This window comes from Adiantum capillus-veneris, chromosome 8, assembly GCF_014529385.1.
Source record: "Adiantum capillus-veneris isolate H3 chromosome 8, ASM1452938v2, whole genome shotgun sequence".
NCBI classification, from domain to species: Eukaryota; Viridiplantae; Streptophyta; class Polypodiopsida; order Polypodiales; family Pteridaceae; genus Adiantum; species Adiantum capillus-veneris.
This window is the reverse complement of record NC_140938.1, coordinates 126575548-126592500: the sequence shown is the minus strand read 5'-3', so window position 1 is coordinate 126592500 and position 16953 is coordinate 126575548. Positions and strand designations below refer to the sequence as shown.

Genomic DNA, 16953 nt, shown 5'->3' with positions numbered 1-16953 from the left:
GGCAGTCTTCACAGCTACGGTTGAGTGTGTATGGCTCAGACGCCTTATGGCTGACTTGGGTGTTGGACAGGACACTGCCAACACTATCTACACTGACAGTCAGAGCGCATTGGCAGTTGCGAGGAACCCAGTTTTTCATGCTCGCACAAAGCACATTGAGGTGCATTACCACTATGTCAGGGAGAGGCTCTCAGCAGGAGAGATCAGCTTGGCTTATGTGCCAACACAGGACAACCTTGCAGATCTTTTCACAAAGGCATTGTCTCGTGAGAAGCTTGAAGCTTTCCGCAAAGCTTTGGGCTTACTCCCCTTTGTGGACTGATCCTGTCCTCAGGGCATGGCACTTCCCTTTACTCATGTGCCAGCTCTCGTTCACCGCATCACTCCAGGGGGGATTTGTTACCATATACATGTGGTAGTGATGTGTGTGAACACACTAGGACCGCCGGGGCATTTTTTCCCTCTTTAGGAGGTTTTTTCCCCCGTGCATTATATATACGCCCATCACTCTAGGGCTATTTATCTTTCCATTGCACACTAAGTAATACACTCTCTATTGTGTGCCTTGAGCTTCCTTCGTCTTCTCCAAGCTGTGTGTGTTTCTCTGCAACCCTAATTCCAACACATCCACTTCGCATCCAATGCAGGAAAGTTCTTGAATTTGACCAAGAACCGTCTTATCGCTTTATTTTTTATTTTTCTATCTTACTTGGTTCATAATTTCTTCATTCCGGGCTCGGCTCACACGGGAACGTGGCCGGTTCGGTGGTGTGCTTCCATGTATTAGATCAATGGTACGATCCTCAGGACGAGCTGGTGGCAACTCGCCTGGCAGGCCCTCTAAAAAGCAATCGGCATGAGTGTAAAAATAAATCCTCGCGTTCTTTATCAAGGTCAAAACATATTCGACCTTTAATCATCATTCAGTTCTCTCCAAAAAATCGAGTAAAGAAACTGAATTTCATCGAGTACCATCTCTTTGCCCTCCATTAGTCAAAATCGCTTTCTCAACCGGATAGTCAACCACGGTATTGTTCTTATGGTACCAAGGGATTTCGAGGATGGTAAGCATGATGAATTGAATGATAATGATAAGCATGATGATTTGGATGACAATGACAAGCATGATGATTTGCATGATGATCAAGATGTGATTTCTCACGAGCGTGATGATTTGCATAATCAAGATGTGATTTCTCACAAGCATGATGATTTGTATGACCACGATGTGATTGTTCACAAGAATGATAAGTTAGTTGATATTGGTTCTAGTGAAGCTAACCTCATTGCAGATTCGATCAATCACGAAGAATCGATCTTGGCTCTCAAGTCGAGGTCCAAAGAATCCCCTCAGAAAGAAACCCCTCAGGAAGAACCGATCTTGGCTCTTGAGCCTAGGTCTAAAGAACTCTTACAGGAAGTACTATGTGTTCGAATGATTAGTCAGCATGCATTGTACAAGTATTCCATTCGTGATCGTTTCTTGTATCTTATTCAGCGTCTTTATGTGATCCCTTTTCCTAGGCATGACATGTTGTACGTTGAGCACGATTCACTCATGAATGAGCACAGATGTATGCGGATTATTCATGAAAAGTTGAAAAGTATGCATTCAAGGAGGTAACATTTCATGTCTCTTCCTTGGCACGACTCAGTTGTAGAAAGAGCACAAGAAAGTATGAGCACCAAGCATTGGCATTTCGATTGTGTTTTGCCACAATTGATTGATTTAGATCAGCAAGACGAGATTCGATCTCATTGTTTACGTGTGTGTGGTGAACGGTTTGACACTCCGTCTATTTGTTCATCTACATTGCATGCACAGTCTTTTAGGAAGACAAGATTTTTTCCAGTCACTTTACATGGAATAGGTATGTTCATGTTTTTATGCTGGAAGTGGTTTCAGGAATTTTCAGCCTTGGAGATTCTTGAAGAAGGTGGCCTTACGTCCATGGACAAAGTGGAAGCATTGAAGCAGTCTCCGATGACTTTGTGTCGCTTTCGGCGCGGCCCAAAGAAGAAGGCATTGCAGACCTTTATGAAGTTCAAGTATCGCACGACCCACACCTCAGAGTGGGCCGGCGAAGAGTCCCTTCCAGGATTCCGGATGTTGTTGGCGATCTCCTTCGATGCCATACAATTTGGTACCAGTACCTCACTTTGAAAAGGAGGGGATGTCACGTGACACATCCAACCCTGTGTCCGTGGACAAGCATGACCAGGGTTCAGTCAGTCAAGTCAGTCTAGAATAGGAAGTGATCTGGCACTTTTGTGAGTCTGTTCGCAGACCGTGCATGACCAGACACTTAGATTAGATGCATATCCTCCGGTTGCACACAGCATGATCGTCAGCATTCCCATCCGAATCCATCAGGGGAATTTTACAGTGCATTAAACCTATTTTCCCTATTTTTGACATTTTTCACTTATTTATTAAGTGACTTTTGTTGGGAACTAGGTAGGGCAATTTTGCTAAGATAATATATAAGCAAACCAGAGTTAGCACTTTCTGGCAGAAGAGGCAGCAGGAACTCAGTTCAACAGGCACCTTCTCAGCAGGACCTCAACAACCCTAGCGTTTTTGCATCTGCAAGAATGTCTAGCGTTTTGCACCTAGATCAGCCAGTGGTGATTTCCTCGTGCTCCTCAACGCTTCAAAGAAAAGAAGCGCTCGAAAAGAATAATAAAAGTGAAAGAAAAGAAGGAAGAAAAAAACAAGTTTTTGAGATTCTAAAAATGATTTGATTTTGTTTCAAAAAATTACGGGGGATAAGACTTGCATCTGCAGCAGCCTAGCGACAGCAGAAGACAGATCAGCCGTAGCGTTAGCAGTTTGCACCAGCAGATCAATGCAGATCAAGACAAATCAGCCCTAGCGTTTTTCTATCAGCCTAACCCTCAGCGTTTTTGCAGATCTTGTGGCGGAATCAGTCCTAGATTCAGCGTTTTCAGTTTTCAGAAGTTAGAACCCGCAAAACAAGTCCCGAACCTCGCAGATCTCACTTTCCCGCAGCAGTTCCTCGCCGCACGGTGGGATACATCGAAGTTTGCAGTTTCAGCCCGGAAAACACTTCAGCGCGTCATCGTTGCATCGTCGCCATCGACATCGTCATCGACATAGAGTCAGAATTCAGCAGATAAAGATTTGCAGATTTCAGCCATTAGCATTTTCAGATTTCAGCCCGTCTCGTCGTCCTCCTCATCGTCGTCGACATCGTCGGCAAGTCCAAAGCATTGTAGAGATTTGTGCAATCATAAGTAGACTGCTCTCGCCATAGAGAGTGGGACCTTCGGAGAAGGGTTTGACAACTTTCTTCTCTCTCTAGTCTCATGTATCTTCATTCACACTGTTCATCCACTTTATTTGTGTCCATTGCACTCTCTCACTAAAGGAACGGAAGGCTCTCCCTTCCGTAAGTAAAAGGAACCCTTGAGCACAGTTCGGAGCACTCATCTTGAGCAAAGTTCAACATTCATTCCATTGCACCTTACAACCACCCCTCAAACCGGCTCTTAAGAAACCTCCTACTCCCAAGATATACACAGAGCAAGAATTAGAAGAGGTGGTTGATGCACAAATTGCTCAGCTTTTTGACGCGCCGAACAAAGCTAAAAAGCACGACAAAAAGCATAAGAAAGGTGCTAACTTCCCGGGTTATTTGGGTTGTCAGTCCACATTTGAATCGGCAAGAAAACAGAAGAAGCGTGTTCGATTTGAAGGAGTACCCAATTCTTCTTCTTCTTCTTCTTCTGACAGTTTTTCTAGCTCTTCTGACTCGAGCGAAGAAGAAAGAAAAGGCAAAAAGCGAAGCAAAAAGCAAAGCTTCGGAAAGGGCAAGAAAAAGGTACAGAAGCCTAAATCTCGCCCCGTGGTTGACAGTTCTACAAAGGACTCGTCTTCAGATAGTTCGGACTCTGATAACAGCAGTTTTTACGCAAAGAAGAAGAATTTTTATAAAACCAACCAGTATGACTTTCTGGAAGATACAAGCAAGAAAGTCCGAGAGTTTAAGGAAGGTGGACAGTCAATTGAATTTGACACGTTTTCTGGTTATAGAGATGCTTCGAAGGTTTTGTCTATTATACAGCAGTTTGACATAGCTTTCTCAGGAGGGCGTTACTCAAAGCACTCTAAGATTCGGAGGGCTGCCTCTTACTTTAAGGGGAATGCTCGAACTTGGTGGTCCACGCTTCTATTAAACAAGACAGCGCCAGTTAAATGGCTGAAATTCAAAAGGCTTCTTATTTCTTCTTGGCTGACTCGAGAGTATGAATGCGACATACGAACTGCTTGGAACCATCTTCGGATGACCAAGAAGGATACAGTGGACGCTTATTGCGAGAGATTCTGGAGCTCTTTTCTATTAGCCTCTTCATTTAAGAAGATCTCGTTCAAAGGACAGATTGAGCGGTTTACCTTGGGTCTTCCTACAGAGATCCGAGATCACTGCTTAGAACAAAAGTCAGCTTCCATTCAAGAGCTGATGAGTCATGCAAAACGGGGTTTTGCCATTCACTCAGGCAGTTTGAACTACCCCACGATGTGATCATGACGCAGAGAACTGAACAAACTTCAGGAAATGAAAGTAGAAAGAAGAAGAGAACCCCAAAAACGAAAGAAATGGATGCACGACCCCAGCTCACTCGTCGAGAGAGGATCAGCTATATCAAAGAGGGGAAGTGTTTTGAATGCGGGGAAACTGGGCATATCTCCGCGAAGTGCCCTAACAAGGCACCAAATGAACAAGATGAAGAAAGGCCAGAAAGTTCCAAAGCAGCTGGGGGACGTGGCAGAAAAGACAGATAAAAAGCAGAACTAGTACCACATTGCGTGGGGCCTGAACTGAATCAAATGAATGAAAGTACAAACTTTGCCAAAGTCAAGGATCAGGAAGCCCTCTTTTTCTTTGATGAAGGAGCCAAGGCCAATCTTCTTTTCACTTGGATTGGCGGCTCAATTTGGAATTACGCCTGATAGGTAGAGACCACAGGCGGAGATAGTTTGAGTGGCACCTAGACAGGATGTTGCCATTACACCAATCATTGGCAAACTTCATTTGCAATGACAGGGGGTGTTTAGGGCACGAGGATTTCTACGGAATTTCCTTGGGAGATTATGACGTCCTACTCGAATACACTTGGTACCACAAGAACAACGCCGTGGTTGACTACCGGGCCGAGAAAGCGACTTTGACAAAAGAAGGCCTCAGAGATTGTACTTGATGAACTTCAGTTTCTTTAATCACTTTTTTTTGGGGGGAGAGAACTGAACGATGAATGAAGGTCGAATATGTTGACCTGAACAAAGAACGCCAAGATTTTTCTCCACACTCCTGCCGATTGCTTTTTAGAGGGCCTGCCAGGTGAGTTGCAAGCAGTTCGTCCTAATGATCATACCATTGATCTGATACTTGGAATCGCACCACCGAACCGGCCACCTTACCATGTGAGCCCAGCCCAGAGATACACTTATTCGGGACACATTGTCTCAGCAGCAGAAGTACAGAAATACCCAGCCAAGATAGAGATTATCCGTGATTGGCCCGACTTGGAGAATGTCCATGAAGTTGAAAGCTTCTTGGACTTATGTTCTTCCTACTGGTGTGTTAGGTGCAGTGGAATGAATGTTGTATTTTCTCAAGATTAGTGATCTTTATTGCTCAAGATTCCTTTTAGTTCTTAGGAAAAGAGAGAGCTTTCCGTCTTGTAGAGTGATGTGCTCACGAACAAAGTGAGTGGATATTGTGCGTGCAAGTGAATGAGACTGAGAGAAGGAGAGAGTAGAGAAACGACACCCGAGAGGTTGTAAAACCCTCCTCCGAAGGCCCCACTCTCGTCGGCCAGAGTGGTCTACTTTGATTGCACAAAGGTGTACAATGCGTATGCAATGGACAGATGTAAGTTGGACTATGCCGATGACGACGACGGTGTTGACGACGACGACTCGATGGCTGAAATCTGTAGTCTTCTATCTGCTGAATTTCGGGACTGTTTCGGTGGCTGAAAATGACTCTTCTGGCTGCGTTTTTATGGCTGAAAATGGGGGAGCATCTGCAACCAACTTGGGGGGAATCTGCTACTATGTTATGGCTGAAAACCTGTGTTTTCTTCAAGGTTGAATCTCTGCTGTAAAAACGCTGATGCTGCAGGTTCCTAGCATTAGTGTTTGGGGCTGAAAACGCTGGTTATTGCAGGTCTATGCAATGCTGAAATTCGCTAAAATCTGCTGCTGTTGCTGATGGTCAAAAACGCTAAGGGCTGAGGTGAGGCTGGCGTTTCTGCTGAGGGCTGAAATCCCAAAACGTTAGGTACTGGGGCTGATTCTGCAAGGGAATTATGAAGGGGAAGGACTTCAAGCGATGGATGATCTGTGAAAACGCCAAGGGAGGGGTGGTGATGGCGATGGATCTGATGCTGAGGGGGGGGGGTTACTGCTGAGAAGTTGCTTGTTGAGAAGGAAGCTCCTGCTGCCTCTTCTGCCATTTAGTGCTAACTTGGGTTTGCTTATATATTAACTTAGCGAAAATGCCCTACCTACTTTTGTTGGAAAGTCACTTGAAAATAATAAGTGAAAATACCAATAAATAGGAAAATAGGCTAAATCCACTGGAAAATTCCCCTATCTGATGCTAATGGATTCTGATGGGAATTCCGATGATCATGCTGTGTGCAACCGGAGGATATGCATCTATGCTAAGTGACTGGACATACACGGTCTACGAATAGACTCACAAAAGTGCCAGATCACTGCTAATCTAAACTTGACTTGACTGACTGAACCCTGTTGTGGTGTAGCTTGTCCACTGACACATAGGGTTGGGATGTGTCACGTGACATCCCCTCCTTTTCAAAGTGAGGTACTGGTACCGAACTGTATGGCGTCGAGGGAGATCGCCAACAGCATCCGGAATCCTGGAAGGGACTCTTCATCGGCCCACTCTGCTGTGTCGGTCAAGCGGTACTTGAACTTCATAAAGGTCCGCAACGCTTGCTTCTTTGGGCCGCGTCGAAAGCAACTCAAAGTCTTTTGTGGCTCCTTTGATGCTTCAACTTCGTCGAGTATCTTGCTTCTTTCGTCTTCAAGAATCTCCATGGCTGAAAATTCCTGAAACCATCTCCAACACAAAACCATGAACATACCTATTCCATGTAAAGTGAAGGACAAAAATCTTGTCTTCTCTAAAGACTGTGCATGCAATGTAGATGAACAAATAGACGGAGTGACAACCCGTTCATCAAACACATGCAAACAATGCGCTCGAATCTTTTCTGTTTGATCAAAATCAATCAACTGTGGCAAATCACAATGGAAATGCCCATGCTTGGTGCTGATACAATCATGTGCTCTTTCGGAAACTGTGTCATGCCAAGGAAGAGACATGGAATGCGACTTCTTGACATACATACTTGTCAACTTTTCATGAAAAAACCGCATACATCCGTGCTCATCCATGAGAGAAACGTGCTCAACATACAGTATGTCATGCCTAGGAAAAGGGATCACATAACGATGCTGACTAAAATACAGGAAACCTTCACGAATGAAACACTCGAACAATGCGTGCGTATCAATCATGAGAACACATAATACTTCCTGTGATGGTTCTTTGGACCCAGGCTCGAGAGCCAAGATCGCGTCTTCGGGATCTATCGAATCTTCTTGTGGGGGTTCTTTGGACCTCGACTCGAAAGCCAAGATCGGTTCTGCGTGATTGATCGACTCTACAACGAGGTTAGCTTCGCTAGGAAAAGCATCCACTAACACAGCATCCTTGTGAACAATCACATCATCTTCATGCAATTCATCATGCTTGTCTTTTTCATCCAAATCATCATGCAAATCATTAGCATTCAAATCATCAAGCTTCTCATGATCATGCAAGTTCTGTGTGTCATGCTGTGGAGAAAAAGAGATTGAGAGAATCTCCTTATCCCGAATCCTGTCAACCTTGTCCTGCATAGTAGCAATGAGAGATGGAGAAGGAGCAATGTCCTCTCCATGAATGACAATAGGAGAATCACTGTCGGCATTGAGAGTTATAGTGTTAGCCGAAAATTTCATGAGAGCATCATTATCACGAAACCATCGAATGCCCAAAATCATATCACATCCTGAGAGAGGAGAAACAAAAAATCTTCTAATGAAGGCAGTTTGGTTGATTGCAAACAACACATCAAGGCATTCCTCAGTGATGAGAGCGTCCATACCAGGGCGAAAGCCAAAGACCTCGATAGGAGATCTCGAACTAACTTCGGGGGCTCTCTTAACAAGAGAGGAACTGATCACATCATGCATACTACCTGGATCAAACAATATGACAAAACGGTGCCCCGACATACGACCATAACATTTAATAAGAGAATCATCAATGGGAGGGTCCTGAGAAACTTTGGGCACAATCGTGTTATCATTCATTGCATTGACAGATGTAGTGGCTGTTGTGGGTTCTTTGGATTTCATTCGATTCAAGCTTAGGACATGTTCTTTTTATGTGACCCTTAATGTGACAATGAAAATAACGACCTTCCTTAGAATACGTGCTTTGTTCTTCCGACGTGATGTAACCTCCTACAATTCCTTATGCTACCTTTTCATCTCGAGTAAGCTTAGGTTTAGCAGTTGTGTTAGCCTTACCCTTAGATTCATTGGAAGAATTCTTTGATGAGATACTGTTGGAAGATTGGTTAGAAGAGTTATCATTCTTACCGTTCTTACCGTTCTGCGGGTTCTGAGAAGTCTGCGAGGTACTTGTGGAAGTCTTGTTCTCCTTAGGCTTTCCCTTGTTGTGTTTCATCTTCTGTGCGAGAGCAATCGCTACCGCGTTGTTGAGATCGATTGGATCGAATACCTCGACATCGTACTCGATATACTCGTCCAATCGAAAGAGAAAAGCCTCTTTGCGCTCTTCATCCGACATGCGTAGTTGGATACCTAGCTGCAAAACACGATTAGAAAAAGACATAACCGGCATACCATTTTGCTTGAGAGCGCGCCAATCGTCCTTCAATCATGCGAGGTACTGAGGTGGCATAAACCGCGCCTTGAGCTTGTCTTGGAAATCAGCCCAACTAAAAGAGGGACGTGAAATCGTCGGCTGCCTCTAGGTGCGCGGCTAGCTGTGCCTCTTGCCATGCATGGTACCAATTTATGGCATCACCGGCAAGGTACATAGCTGCCATCAAAACTTTGCTATTTCCTGTTTTCTTAGTTGTCGCAAAATAAGCATGAAATTGATGCAACCAAGAATGAATCACCGTAGCACCCATCTTACCATCGTACTTACTGAAAGTCACTTTTTCGGTGACTGGGTTGTTGGAATCAGCATCGTAGCTTGCACCACGAGAGAAACTCCCATGATCTTTGGGTGGTTCGGTCTTCGAGGCGAGAACTTGGGCAAGCAATTCTTGAGTTCGTAGCTCTCGTCGAGCTTCACGCTCGGCCTCCAATGCTGCGTTTCTTGCTGCCGCTTCTTCCTTCCTTGGTTCTTTTCTTTCTTTTCTTGCGTCGCGCTCGCGTTCTAAAGCAAGGCGCTTGTCTTCCTGTCTATCCATCATGGCCATCATTTGCTTCATCATTGCCTCCATAGGGTCTAGCGTAGATGGCGAAGGGGGAGGGTTGGAAAAATCTCCTAGTGGGGAAAATCCTTCGTCGCCTCTCATGCTCATCACCTGAATGCGAAGTATCCATGCCGCTTCGGGTGACGACCATGCACTATGATCTTGGGGTCTTAAGCTCGCGAGGAACTTGGGTTCTTGAGGGTCTTGAGGTTCTTGAGGTCCTTGATTCGTGAGAATCTTGGGTTCTTCAGGTTCTTGAGGTTCTTGAGTCTTGAGGATCTTGGGTTCTTGGGGTTCTTGAGGTTTTCTTTCGCTTGCAAATCGCGTTGGAGAAGGATCTTCTCTTCACCCGAGTTCTACTCCTTTCTACGAGCGCACCCCTTGGCAGCCTTGCGCTCACACCAAGGTTGCTTTTTCCTACCTCACGTCGATTGGCCGGCCGCTAAGTGCACGGTCCGCTGTCAATGAGTGAAAAGAGACACAAGGGGAGGCTGGACAAGCCCTTCTTTCTTGGGATTCCTGTCACTCTTCAACAAAACACGATTAGGAATCGCCAGGCCCAAGTAAACTTGGGTTTGTGCGATCGCAACAAGCAAAAAAATTCTTGTGGTTCTTTCCTTGAGTAATGCAGAACACTTCCAAAGCTCTGATACCAATGTAAGGTGCAGCGGAATGAATGTTTGCGCTTTGCTCAAGATGAGTGCTCCGAACTGTGCTCAAGGTTCCTTTTTGTTCTTATGGAAGGAAGAGTCTTCCGTTCTTAATAAGGAAATGCTATAATCACAAACAAAGTGAATGGACATTGTGCGTGCAAGTGTATGAGACTGAGAGATAGAGAGAGAAGAGAGATACAACACCAGAGACGTTGTAAAACCCTCCTCCGAAGGTCCCACTCTCGTCGGCGAGAGTGGTCTACTTATGATTGCACAATCTGGTACAATGGGAATGCATGTGACTGCTGCAAGTCTAGGCTATGTCGACGATGACGACGGGGACGACAAGACCGACCTAAGGGCTGGAATTTGCAATCTTTCTACTGCTGTCCAAAAACGCTACGGACTGAAATCCGCTGCAGGTCCAAAAATGCTGATTTTGGGGACTGTTTCTGTGGATCTTTGTCGCTGAAAATCTGCAGGTTTAGGGCTGAAACTGAGGTTCATTAAGGCAGAAAACTGAGGTTCTTACCGGGCTGAATATGCTACTCTTTAGGGCTGAATCTGCAAGTATTTCATTGCTGAAAAACGCTGCAGGCTGAGGTCATAAATGCTGCAAATCTGCAATCGCTAGGACATGCAAAAACGCTAGGCTGAGGTGTTTTCAAAAACGCTAGGGAAGGTCTTCCAAAAACGCTAGCTGCAGGAATGTGTGTGGCGACGATCTTCTTAGAAAACGCTACTGGCTTGAAGCGGCGGCGAAGCTGATCCAAAACGCTACGTATTCCTATGGAAGGAAAACGCTAGGCAAGGGGGAGGGTTCTTCTATGCTTGGAGGAAATCCACCAAGGGGTCTTGTTGAGAAGTTGCCTGCAGAGCTTGGCTGCTGTTGCCTCTTCTGCCATTTAGTGCTAGTCTAAGTTTGCTTATATACAAACTTACTCAATTTGCCCTACCTACTTTCCAACAAAAGTAACATAAAAATAATAAGTGAAAAATGTCAAAAATAGGTAAAATAGGCTAAATGCACTGGAAAATTCCCCTGAAGGATTCTGATGGATTCTGATGGGAATCTGATGGTCATGTTGTGTGCAACCAGAGGATATGCATCTACACTAAGTGACTGGCATGCACGGTCTACGAATAGACTCACAAAAGTGCAAGATCACTTCTAAATCTAGAGTGACTGGACTGACTGAACCCTGACCATGCTATAGCTTGTCCACGGACACATAGGGTTGGATTTGTCACGTGACACTATGCTTTATTTTTAGGATAGCTTTTGATTTTCAGCTTTTGGGGCTCTACTTTTAGCATCCCTTGTAAACCTTTAAATAAGTGGACAGGCCTCCCACTCAGCAGAGCATCTGGACGCAGAGTCTGAGAGTGAGTGACTGCCTACACTCTTGTACTTTGAACACAGATTAATACAAAAAGAAATACCGAAAGGGGCGCCAGTCTTTGGGGCCAATATCTCTAGGCACGGAACTTCGCCAGTCAATGTCGAATCAATTATGAATTGTGAACTGTTTTGAAGTGAATTCTTGTGGTGTCGCGGTAGAATCTCGACTTGGAGTGTCCAAGTCTGTTACAGATTAAATTCAAGAACTATCCTACATTGGATGCGAAGTGGATGGAGGAGGAGGACCTAGCAGATACTCCTCAGATTGTGAATCTTTACCTCAAAGCTTTTGGTTTAGCATAGTCTACTCCAAATGGAACCCCGAATTCAGCTTGGTCGGAAATCTGGTGCAATGGGTATGCACAAGAGGAGAGTTACTCCGCTCCTTTGTCAACAGATGCCTCGATTCTTGATACTACAGTCACTGATGTCTCTTTGAGCTTCAACGATACTGAGAGCTGACAGTATTCATTCTGTTGTAATGACTTTATGAACTGGAATTCCCGATAATATGATACTGATTTGTTCTTGACTTGTTTAAGTGTAGAAACTGATAGACTAAATGACTGCAGCATTTTAGTCTGAATGATCTCGATAGACATGGTTGCAATAGGGATTAGTCAATCGGGCATCTATGAGGTCCTGAGTGAATCCAGATGCGATTGCTAATTGCATTGCTAATAAATCATGGTCTGAGATCCGAATGAATGTTGAATGTGACTTGTCCTGTGATGTCTACTGATGTCCTGTGATGTGACTGTCGATTGGTACATGCGCTAGATGTGTGTTCCTAGTGCGTCGGTACTAACAGTCAATGTCTGCTAAGACAGTTTAAGGCTTCTGTTTGTTTTGCAGGCGTAATCGAGGGCGATTACAATGCTTTCAAGAGGGGGGTATGTCACAAACCAGTGACATGGCATACTAGGATTGCAGATTGTACACAACCCGCCCTGGCTGGCTGCAGTGCTGAAGTGGCATGCAGGCCCAAAAATTCCGTTGTAATGCTGACGTGGCAGGCACCATACGGACAGGCCGAAATTTGCGGCGCGTTTTGCGGGATGCTGACGTAGTAGCAGAGTACGAAAAAGCAAGGCAGATTTCGGGACTGTGTAACAAACTGCTGACGTATCAAAGCCTAAAGAATGGAGCCAACTTACAGATGCCGGTCGAGGGGCCTAAACCCTAAGAAGAACAAGTAATAGAAGAAGAAGTCCTACCAACTTATGGGGACCCCGTTCGATGGGGCATAAAGAAATAAAATAAAGCAGGACTCACACACACACACACAAGAAATTGCGAAGCTGACTGATGACGTGGCAGATTTTTGAAAATCACGCTGGCTGATGACGTGGCATGCTGTACGGATTTCTGCATTCTGCGCTGACTGCTGACGTGGCAGCTGTATGGAATTCCGGATTTTACGCTGACAGCTTTTGAGCATTGCTTTTGGACCAGATGATTTTGAGTTTGAAGGCTTTTCACTGTAAATTGCTTTTGGATACTAGAGCCTTTAAATATGAGGTTAGGGCTCATTCTATGGCATCTTCCTGGAGAAGGTGCAAAGTCTGGAGTACCGGCTTATACTGTGTTGATGCAATATAAAAAAATACCAAAAGGGGCGCCAAAGTTTGGGGCCAATACTCTCTGGGGTGGAATTCTGCCACTCCGTGTCGCGTGTCGTCTCTCTCTCTCTCAGTTCAGTTGTTATTGAAGTGCTAAAAGTATGTTCAGTCTATTCTTTTCTGTTGGCACGTGGTGCCCGTCTTGTGACAGACTGCTTTTTATTCTATGCAATGCTTAAGAGAGAGAGTTTTACTTTTTAAAAGCTCTGCTTTATTTACTCAAGAGAGAGCTTGTGAGAGACAGAGAGCTTTTGCTTTATTTTTGGCAAGGCTTTTGGTTTTGAAGCTTTTGGGCTCTGCTTTTAGCATCCCTTGTAAAACCTATTTAATAGTGTCTTGGGCTCTCACTTCTCAGAGCATCTGCACGCAGAGTTTGAGAGTGAGTCCCGACCACTCCCTTGTACTTTGAGTTGCAGATTAATACAAAAAGAAATACCGAAAGGGACGCCGGTATTTGCGGCCAATATCTCTAGGCACGGAACTCCGCCGGGCCAGTGTCGAATCAATTATGAACTGTGAACTGTTTTGAAGTGAATTCTTGTGGTGTCATGGTAGAATCTCGACTTGGAGTGTCCAAGTCTGTTACATGCCTTGCTGCTCAGTGACTAACAAATCATACCCACCAAAGTTTTCATGAAAAAGGAAGCAAGAAATGTACACAAAGGAGAATCAATGAAAATATATCCAAAAGTCCGCCTCCATGGACCATCCATGTTAATGAAATTATCTCGGATACATCACTAACAATGAATGGCATTCAAATTGCTTCCAGAGCTTACTCTCCAGAAAAAGACTAACAATGAGCTTGGAAAGCAAGGGATGCCTTTGCATTACCGGATCAAAAATACCCAATCCTCCATGCTACCTCAGAATAATGATGGTACTCCATGCTATTCACAAACAGGGGGCTCTAAAACCGTCATAGTTTGATCCTACTTTCAAGCTCTCCCGCTAGAATGCAGATTAAATAGTCTCGGCAGATTACAGCATTATTTAGATAGTCATACCCTCATGCCATAAGCTGTGACCCTACCCATATGTAGGTTGACTAGGCCACACTCTTGAGATCTCCAATACGCTTCAGGGTATATTCTTGTCTTAGCACGCTGATCTAAGTTTATACATTGTAAGTGATCACTCCATTTACTGTTTCGTCCTCAAGGATGGATGTCTACACCTCAGTGATCTTTGCCACCACATTTTAAGACTAAGCTTGCCACACTTGCCATGTTCTTGCATCCTAAGACTAGGCCCATGGACTTTGTGATATGCTCGTGACATTCCCTCCCCAAAAACAAAGAGGAATCTTCTTCATGCATGAACTGTCGCATTGAAGAAGCTTATTTTGAAGACTTGTTTTAGGCAAACTTCATGCGACTAGCAAACATGTTGTGTATCAGTTACACTTCTGATCATCATTAAAAGGAATATTCAATCTGAAAAAAGGTGTTTTGATAGTCATGCTAAGGTGGAAATTAAAAGCAATAAAGCTTTAACATGAAACCATAGAAACTTTGTTCATGCGAGACGCCCTCATTACGAGAAAGGTATACAGAAATGTAGTCCTAAGGCTGGGTTCAGACTGAACCGGTGGAAGAAACAAGCCTTTGTAAATCTACCGCCGCCTAGTCTGAACAGTGTGGAGGAGGAAAAGTGAAAAGTGAAGGGGGCTGAGAGACAACTCTTTCGGGCGGCGGGGGGGGGGGGGGGGGCGATCGGAAGAAAAATGGAGGGCCCGGCGGAAGAGTGCCTCAACTCCAACCAATCAAATTTCGCCATGGAGGATCGACGCCCCTTTGCATTTTTCTTCCGCCGCCTAGTCTGAACACACCCTAACATAGCTTCTCGTTTGACATTGAACACTTTAGTTATAGAGACTCCTTTTTGAGTTTGTCAATTTAAAATGTCTGATGCCACTATACAACTATTTGGAAATTCATAGATCCCAAAGAACAAAACTTCGGCTTGGAAAAGTACTTATCATAAGGGCTTTTCAGTCGAAAGCAAGCAACTAGAACGATGAACAATTGCTATACACGAGTTTGTCTTCTCCTTTGTCATATTATCTACTTTTTCAAAATTATACGGGGCCTTTCAACATGTTCACCATAAGAGACTTTTGATTCAAAAGCAAGCAACTAAGGTAAACAATATGCACAAGAAATTAATTTTGAATAAAAGAATCAGCCATGGCAAAAGGGAGAGAGAGAGAGAGAGAGAGAGAGAGAGAGAGAGAGGGCTCACCTTCTTTTTCCGGTGTTGTGTCATTGCGAGCATGGCTGTCATCTGAGCCCTAATCAAAGAAGATGTATAGATCAAATCAATTGGAATGTTACTAATCCGTCTCCCAGCTTCAATGGCTTCCTCCACACCCGTGTGAGAGAGAGGAACATCAACACAGCCAGTAAAAAGATTCTTTTGATTCCATAGCGATTCTCCGTGTCGAATTAATATTAAGGCAGTTTCAGCTATCAAAATGTAACGTCAAGATAATACATTACACATGTTATCAACAAACATGCTCTCTCTGTGTCAAGGTTAAGGCATTTACATGTTGATTTTACTGGCTTTGTAGGCTCATCAAGGATGGGGGATGCACTAGATGACGCTATTCTTGGAAGCACCTTGCGTTTACTTGAAGATGAAAAGATCGATGATACAAATGGGCTAGATGTGTACAATCTATGTGGGTTTATCTCTGAGAACAACTTGCATTGGACTTCGATCGTGCTATAATGTGAAGAAAAGCTCATGTTGGGTACTGTGGGGGCTATCACAGCAATCATCTTGCACAATCACAACCCTGTAAAGTCCTGCACAAAAGAAACCATACTTTAGTTAACAAGAAGAAGAAGAAATCTTACAAAGCTAAATCTGTGCTGTCAAAAGGAGTTCCGAAACCATGCATGCACACATACACATTGCACCGATTGATGGCAAAACATGTACATTGCATAGATAGATATCGCATGGATGGGCCTAACATGCATGCATTAGGCATGATGCACAATGCAGCCTTTCACAAGATGCTTCAAATTTCTTGAAAAATGGGGTTTTGAGATCGAAAAATTTCTGCAAAACATCTGCAATTTTATCTCATCTGACTCTTTTGATGGCAAAACGAGCTCTCTCTCTCACACACACCTAGAAGGAGGTAAATGTGTCGAACCAGAATTGCCACAAACTGGTGAGAATTGGGTAGATGTCTGCGCGCGCAGAGAGAGAGAGAGAGAGAGAGAGAGAGAGGGGGGGGCTAGAGAGAGAGAAAGAGGGGGGGGGCCTAGTGCAGACAATGTTGAGACAGGGACAGGAGTTGCGAAACATGCATGCGCTTTGGCAGGAGCGAGCATCCCGTGAAAAATGTGTGTGTGTCAAGACGGAAGAGCTGGGTGGAAGGGTCAAAGCAAATGAGCGGAACAGTCAAAGAATACGAAGCCCATGCAATCAAGAGCACACACACACGTCACACTTGTACAAAATAGTAATGTCTTTTTTTTTCTTTGGCCTTTGGAAGGCCTTAGGGTTCATTGTGCAAGGTTGTTGCAACACAGAAGCCGTCCGATTTTTTGGTAGGATGAGCTGCACATGGCAAGGGCCTTTGTAAAATAACCTTGTTGTCCTTTCAATTGTTTCTTTACATCACCTTTTCATGGACATTATGCAAGTTTATTATTTTCTTATAGTGATTGGATCTACTTTTTGGTACAAACAATTATAA

The 16953-nt window shown here is 44.3% G+C and overlaps 1 protein-coding gene across 4 annotated transcripts in view; it reads right to left on the bottom strand.

Annotated features, from left to right (window-relative positions):
• Positions 1–16527, bottom strand: part of LOC147452923 (2,3-bisphosphoglycerate-dependent phosphoglycerate mutase 1-like) — a 66823-nt gene extending 50296 nt beyond the window's left edge. The window contains exons 1-3 of one of the 4 annotated variants that reach the window (XM_086518473.1): positions 16380–16527; positions 15787–16048; positions 15480–15703 (exon numbers count right to left, since the gene is read on the bottom strand). In XM_086518473.1, coding sequence (XP_086374599.1) covers positions 15480–15703; positions 15787–16021 — 459 coding nt within the window. In that variant the 5' untranslated portion in view covers positions 16022–16048; positions 16380–16527. Of the gene's footprint in view, positions 1–15479; positions 15704–15786; positions 16049–16153; positions 16339–16379 lie in introns of those variants that run through there. The other 3 variants (XM_086518476.1, XM_086518474.1, XM_086518475.1) reach the window with 3 other exon arrangements.
• Positions 16528–16953: the final 426 nt, after the last annotated feature.